We start from the raw sequence: 7,186 nt of genomic DNA, 5'->3' as shown, positions 1-7,186 counted from the left end.
ATACTGTAATTACAGATTTGTTAACAGACACAGGTAAGGTCATTTTTTATGTTAAAATTAATTTCACCAAATCTTTCAATAATGGATTTAAGTTTTAAAATAATTAATTAATTAATTTTAATTTTGAATAATCTGTCTATTATTACAAATAATTTTTAATTTTTGTATGTAATTATAATTATAATGAAAAAAAATTATTCTGTAATCTCTATTTTATAAATTTAGTGCAAAATATAAGCTTATAGTTTTTCGTAATAATAATATAAATAATTGCACTTAAATAAGCATTTACCTTCATTGGAATTAGATGATAATTGAGAAGGGAAAGCATGAACATATCGCTTGTGCCAACGATAGATCTGACACTTAGCGGTATTAGAATGAACTACATAATGGCAGCTGCTATGGGTATAAAGTAACTGGCGTCTAATTACAGAACGATTCCGTAGCTGTAGTTTTGTTTTTTACCACGAGATGGCGGTACTTCGTGACGTCACGTATCTCAACAGGCATTATTCTAATTTACAGTCAGTTGTAACGTCACTGAATCACATGACTGAACGCAAGCGGTGTAAATACATCACAGTCAGAATTAATTTATTACAAACAAAATTTGTTACTGTTCGTTTCTTGAACGACAAATTTGTATTTGTCTAATACTCAATGTTTAAAAGATGATTATTGTTCACTATTTTTATTAAAATATTTAAAATTATACAGTATATTATAAAAGTTATTCTAAGAATATATAGACTTTCGTTCTTAAATTCATTTAATCTCAAGATTTTCCTGCTGAATTTTCAATCTCTTACTCGAAATTTTTCTTTTGTATTACTTAATAAAATTATTCATTGCTTGTTAGAAATAATTTAAACGTTTTATATTAGAAAATTTGCAATATTTTATTTTACAATTAGACCCTGTACACACTAGGCGTTTTTCAACGCGCGTTTAAAAGAACCAAGAGTTCTATGTAGCCGTACACACTCAAAAGCCAAGCGCGCGTTAAACGCGCGTTTTGCGAGCGCTTATAGATTTTTGTTAAAACGCGCGTTTTGCGAGCGCTTTACGGGCGCTTTGAGATATATGTGCTNACAAAAAGAACTTGAAACTGTCTTGTGCCAACAAGCAAGTGTAATAAACAGTGGTGATATGGATCATTCATATTTGTGAAAACTTAAGTTTATGAGAGATTTTAACTTTCATATTGTATTTAGAATATATTAGAATGTAAATAAAACAAAATCCTATAATTTGTTTAAAATTTCAGTCTTTCATTTTTTCAATCATATTCCAATCTTCACAAACCAATTTTAATATGTTCTTTTGTATTTAAATTTAAAAGGAAATATTTTAAAAATTTAATAAATTACTCTATAATTTTAGCTCAAATTTTATTTGGATAATTCAGATTTTAATCGATTGAACTAAAGTTAACTATATCAGGGTTAGGTTTTTTTTTAAATCTCGTGAAAACCAAATAAGGATGCCTATGGAGAAAATTGAGTTTGGTTTTGTGGAACATTTCAAAGATAAACGTTAAGGCCCTGTACACACTAGGCGTTTTTCAACGCGCGTTAAACGCTCGTCGAACGCCGAGCTAACGCGCGTTAGCTCGGCGTTCGACGAGCGTTTAACGCGCGTTGAAAAACGCCTAGTGTGTACAGGGCCTTAACGTTTATCTTTGAAATGTTCCACAAAACCAAACTCAATTTTCTCCATAGGCATCCTTATTTGGTTTTCACGAGATTTAAAAAAAAACCTAACCCTGATATAGTTAACTTTAGTTCAATCGATTAAAATCTGAATTATCCAAATAAAATTTGAGCTAAAATTATAGAGTAATTTATTAAATTTTTAAAATATTTCCTTTTAAATTTAAATACAAAAGAACATATTAAAATTGGTTTGTGAAGATTGGAATATGATTGAAAAAATGAAAGACTGAAATTTTAAACAAATTATAGGATTTTGTTTTATTTACATTCTAATATATTCTAAATACAATATGAAAGTTAAAATCTCTCATAAACTTAAGTTTTCACAAATATGAATGATCCATATCACCACTGTTTATTACACTTGCTTGTTGGCACAAGACAGTTTCAAGTTCTTTTTGTTCACCAGCTGATGGTTTAACCAACCTAGGCTTCTTGGCTTTGTTTTTTTGTGGAATAGAATCTCTTTTGAGGTATAATTTTTTTATTCCATGGTTGGGATTCTTCACTCTTCTTTATCAGTGTTATATCAGGAGTATTCTTTCTCATTTTTATTAATTTAAGTGCAGATTTAAGATGCTTGCAAACATCCTGTGCAACTGCCTCAGGGACTTCTCCCTGCATATCTGCAATAGCTTCTACTACCTGATTTGCTAATGATACTATATGTGCAGTAGAAGAAGATTGTTCTGGCTTGTAAGTGGCAGAGAAAGATTTAATGTGAACTCTATTTAGTTCTTCAATTACATTGCTGTAATCTTCCTTTACAACTTGTTTCTTCTTAATGCAGTCATATTCTGCCACTGCATGAATGTGCTTGCAGAGATTTCCATGAAGTGCATTGTCATAGCAAGTGCACGTGTATCCTTTTATACAAGCATAACATACAAAACACCTAACCACACATAACTGAGTACATTCATGGTCTACATGGTTCACATGATATGTTACTTCAGTATTTGATGCTGATCTTACATTCCAGGAATCTTTATTATCAACTGAAACAACGGAAGAGATTATTTTACATCCTTCATTGTGTAGCTTAGAAATATTTGCCATCTTTTTGCTGATCTTTCCTTTATGAAATTTTCTAATTTCATCAAACTCCTTGTCCAGAAGAAATTCCTGCAAAACAGATATGCATCTGTCCATTCTTTTGGTCTCTCTGCCAAGCATGTAGTTGTATTTAAGGTTTCTGTGAAAATTTTCTAGATGCATGTTTGTATTGATTCGCAGACCTACTCTAAAGCAGTATGCCCACTGCTGTGTTCTATTGGCATAGTACTGCATCAGATAAGCCCGGAATCTTTCAGTATCTTCACAGCCTTCTAGCTCTTCAAGAAGAGCAGAGAACATCTTTAAAAATGTTTTCATCAAGTTGCAACTGACAAGTTTTTAAGGCTTCATATATTTTTTGTTTTTTTACTTTGTCAGTTATAGTGTTAAGCTTTCCTTGCCATGCTCTGTCAACGTGCCAGGAACAAAGTAAGTGGTGAGATGGTGGNCTAAAATTTATTGTTGTGTATTAAATATTTTTTATTAATAAAAATTTAAGATTTGTTTTAGTTTTTCACATTATTTAGTTTTGTTTTATTTATTGTTTTATATTTTTCGTGTGCTCTATTTCTAGTGTGAGAAAGGGGGGCCCGTAAGAAGAAAATGTCTAGGGCTCCAAAATGGGTTAATCCGGCCCTGTGTTCCTATATTTCACTTTTCCGTAAAAACTACACATCGCACGTGAATGGTAATTGTATGTGGTGGTAGCCCCAAGTCTCCATTCGTGCATAGGTGTGGTCGCGTCTCGATAGCTATAAGGGTGCGGGAGATATGAGGCTGAAAGTGGCTTTCTATTTAGAATGTTTTGTTCGAATTTTGTTCGATTATAGAACGATTGTAAACGTTCCAGAAACGTTGAAAATAGTTCGTTTAACTAAACGTAAAAATTCTCTAATTAGTCTGGAAATTCCGTTTTCACAGAATGCAAGAATTAGGTCCCAATTCTTGCATTCTGTGAAAACGGGTAAGATTACCTATAATGTAATTATCTTAATCTTCACTATCGTTACTTTTTAAAAACCCAGCGAAGCGGGTCCTTGCAGCTAGATTCTAGATTACTCAGAAAAACAGTCTTTTATACCGTGTTTCCCCGAAAATAAGACATCCGCAGAAAATAAGACCTAGCACAGATTTTGCTGAATTGCGAAATATAAGACCTCCCCCTGAAAGTAAGACCTAGCGAAGTTTTTTTTTTAGTCGTAACGGTCATCGACAGATGGTTGAAAGTACAGCCACTGATTGGTCAGCAGACAATTACGCCACACGGCATGATTTGCATAAGACTATGGCTTGGGAATCACAGATTTGCATAATGTTATCGCTGGTGATCGCTAATTGGTCGGCTGGGAATCACGCCACATCACATTTGCATAGTGCTACGGTTCAGTAAGCACTAATTGGTCATCGAGCTCGATGTGGACACTATAAAAAGGTTAAGTTGAATGTGTCGCAAGGTGTTCTCTCGAACCTGTTTAGCGTATTGTTCAACAATAAATGTGAATTCGTCTTCATGGAAATATAAGACATCCCCTGAAAATAAGACCTAGTGCATTTTTTAGAGCAAAAATTAATATAAGACACTGTCTTATTTTCGGGGAAACACGGTATATATAAAAAAAACGTCATATTACATACAAATAAAAACCCAGCGAAGCGGGTCCTTGCAGCTAGTTAAAAAATAAAATTATGCTGTATTGTTGTCAGTCAACATTACCTTTTTATTATTAGCTTGAGGATTTATTTTATGTTTGAAACTAAAATTACTGTAAATAAGAGAATAAAAACAATTGCCACATACGGTTTGATTTTTATTAATGTATTTATCAAATGCCATTCGTTTCTTTTATTACAAAATATCTGTAATGTAGCCAGAAAAAATTGAACTCGTACTTTGAAATACTTAAATTTGAGAAATATTTTTCATTCAAAAAGGTTTAACTTGCTTTTTGTATTTTCGTTTTTATTTTACTGCCATTAAATAATAATAAATTCAAAATGTAAGAAAGTATACTTTTTTGTTATCAGATTTAATAAAAATAATTTACTAAAATTATTTTGTTATTTTGTTTGTAATTGATATTTATCAAACAAATAACTCATATTCAAAAAAGTTACAACGCAGAAACAGTCATCTGCTTTGTTTTACCCCATTTGCTAGTAAGCCATTACGCATTACACGAAATATATAAGTTTGCATTTTGTGTGTTGCATTGCACGAAGTTTCGTTAGACAGATACTGAAATACTCATTAGTTTCAACAGAAACAAGTTAGGATTTCTTGAAATGAACAGAAAAACTTGACAGTTTCTAAAACAAATGTGTGTTACAAGATGCACTAGTGCTTCAATAAATGGCTAGTCGTTTCTTGAAATGACAAATTTCGTTATAGGACTATACTATATAAGGAAAAGTTGTTAAAATCGTACTACTTAAAAAAATTAATTCTCTAAGAAATGTACACTGTAAACATCGTCATATTGCAGTTTTAATCATATTTTTAATTTATTGGGCTGCAATTTGAAAAAAATTGTAGACCTATAAATTTCCACTGTCATCTGTCTTCCTTCTTCCTTAATCTCGAAAAGTAGATAGATAGATTAAAGCCGAGACTAGATATGGAAAGCTAACAATAAACTTCCTGTTACAACCGGAAGTCACTTACTTTAATTCAAAGATTTTCCTCTGATAGGCATGACTCTATTGTAACAGGAAAGTACGATGTACAGGGCAAGGCATATTAAAAAGTTGAGAACATTGTGACGGTGTCACAATAAATAATTGTTCGTCCTTCTATATGACGATAAAATAGTTGATGTATTAATTTATATAATGTTAGGTTGATAGATGTTTTGCCTGTATTAAGAATAATTTAATCAAACTACAGGAAATCCTTGTTAGTTCGAAATTCGGGGACGAAATATTCGCGACTTAGAAATACGGTATGTGAATCTCTGATAATTCGATTTAATATGCCAAATGCCATGTAACTGACGTAATTTATTAAACAAACAGAATACGGTTACTTATACAGAATGTTATTTTCATTAATATAAACTACAGGTAAATAACACGTATCCGGTGAGAATCTCGCAAGTCGTTAGATAGGTTTGATTAAAGTAAAGCAGTTTCCTCGAAATGTAACCTAAATTATTTTTAAAGTGGCTCAAAAAAGTAAGTTCACCGAATGTAGTGGACTAGAACCTTACATATATCTCAATCTGGTATCGTAGCCAAATCTTGAAATTTCGAAACACAGTTATATTTTGAGATAAGAAAGAGGAAAAAGTAGATCATGTATAAGGTGACACCCGAAACAGGGCCGGCCTTCTCTATAAAGGGGCCCGGGTGCAAGAAACTATTTGGGTACTACATTTTTTGTAAAATAAAAAAAATTACAAACACAAACATATATTAATGCATGTTTATTTAAAGCGTGATTTTGTTCTTGCTAATACATGAATTACTTCAGGAAAATTATAATTTTTGCAATTTCTTTTTTTCAATGCTTAATATAGCAATTGCATTAAGCGTTCTGCACACATGCTGGATCGAAATAATTCTTTATTAATTTTAATTTGCTGAAAGAGCGCTCAGCACTTGCTATAGTAACTGGCAACGCAAAGAAAAGTTTTAACACAGTTAATACATTTAGAAATAACTCATTATAATTATTATTTAGTATGTATTGCATATGTCTTGTGTGTTATTTACATCTCTTTCATTCAAAATCAAATCCCGTAGCAAACCAATTTCCTGGAATAGGTTTTCATCTAGGGGAGATCCTTCTACTTTGGGACGCTTTTCTTTAAACCTTTATAATTTAAGTTCAAATTGATCTTTAGCTATGACTATTGAATATTTCTATTAGTAATTGATAACATCATTAAATATGGTGCAACACTTGACCCTATGCTATTTTATTTATGAGAAAATGTCAAATAATTATTTGCAGATATTTGTCCCAAGGTACAATCATGGATTGTACCTCGGGACACCAATGTTTGTACCTTGGGACACGAACAATCCTAACATTTTTGTAAATCTTAACTTCCGCCAGATGAAAAAATAGTTTATCCAAGTCTTTTCCCTTATAACAATATTGGCTTTATCAGTTAACAAAAATGTTTCATATGCTGGAAATGCAGGTAAGTATAAAGTTTAAATGTTCTGTAGAAGCATTTTAATGATTAAAAATCAAAGATAATCTCATTTTTGTATTAAGGAAAACAATAGTCATTACAAATATAGGTCATAAACATTACTACTTACTAATTTTTTTAGAATTAATATCGCATTTCTGACAGTAATTTTCAAAAAAGGTGCAATCTTCGCGCACCCAGAATCGACAGGTAACGCATTGAATCCAGCCTTCTGTGCTCGAAGTAGTAAAATAATTTTCATCGCATCCTACA

General features: G+C 31.7%; 2 protein-coding genes across 2 annotated transcripts in view; one reads left to right on the top strand and one right to left on the bottom strand.

The window, feature by feature from the left end:
- Window positions 1-2,465: 2,465 nt before the first annotated feature.
- The window catches only part of LOC111632850, an 11,205-nt gene continuing 6,484 nt past the window's right edge, over window positions 2,466-7,186 (bottom strand). The window contains exon 4 of the mRNA XM_023377378.1: window positions 2,466-3,222. Within this exon, the coding sequence (XP_023233146.1) occupies window positions 3,055-3,222 (168 nt within the window). The 3' untranslated portion in view covers window positions 2,466-3,054. The remainder of the gene's footprint in view (window positions 3,223-7,186) is intronic.
- The window catches only part of LOC111632848 (BTB/POZ domain-containing protein 6-like), a 13,750-nt gene continuing 10,288 nt past the window's right edge, over window positions 3,725-7,186 (top strand). Inside the window, exon 1 of the mRNA XM_023377377.1 lies at window positions 3,725-3,738. The gene's annotated coding sequence lies outside the window, so the exon portion shown is untranslated. The remainder of the gene's footprint in view (window positions 3,739-7,186) is intronic.

This window comes from Centruroides sculpturatus, unplaced genomic scaffold (assembly GCF_000671375.1).
Source record: "Centruroides sculpturatus isolate CEXI.00-Female unplaced genomic scaffold, Cexi_2.0 scaffold41, whole genome shotgun sequence".
In the NCBI taxonomy this organism is placed as follows: Eukaryota; Metazoa; Arthropoda; class Arachnida; order Scorpiones; family Buthidae; genus Centruroides; species Centruroides sculpturatus.
This window is presented reverse-complemented; position numbering and strand designations above follow the sequence as displayed.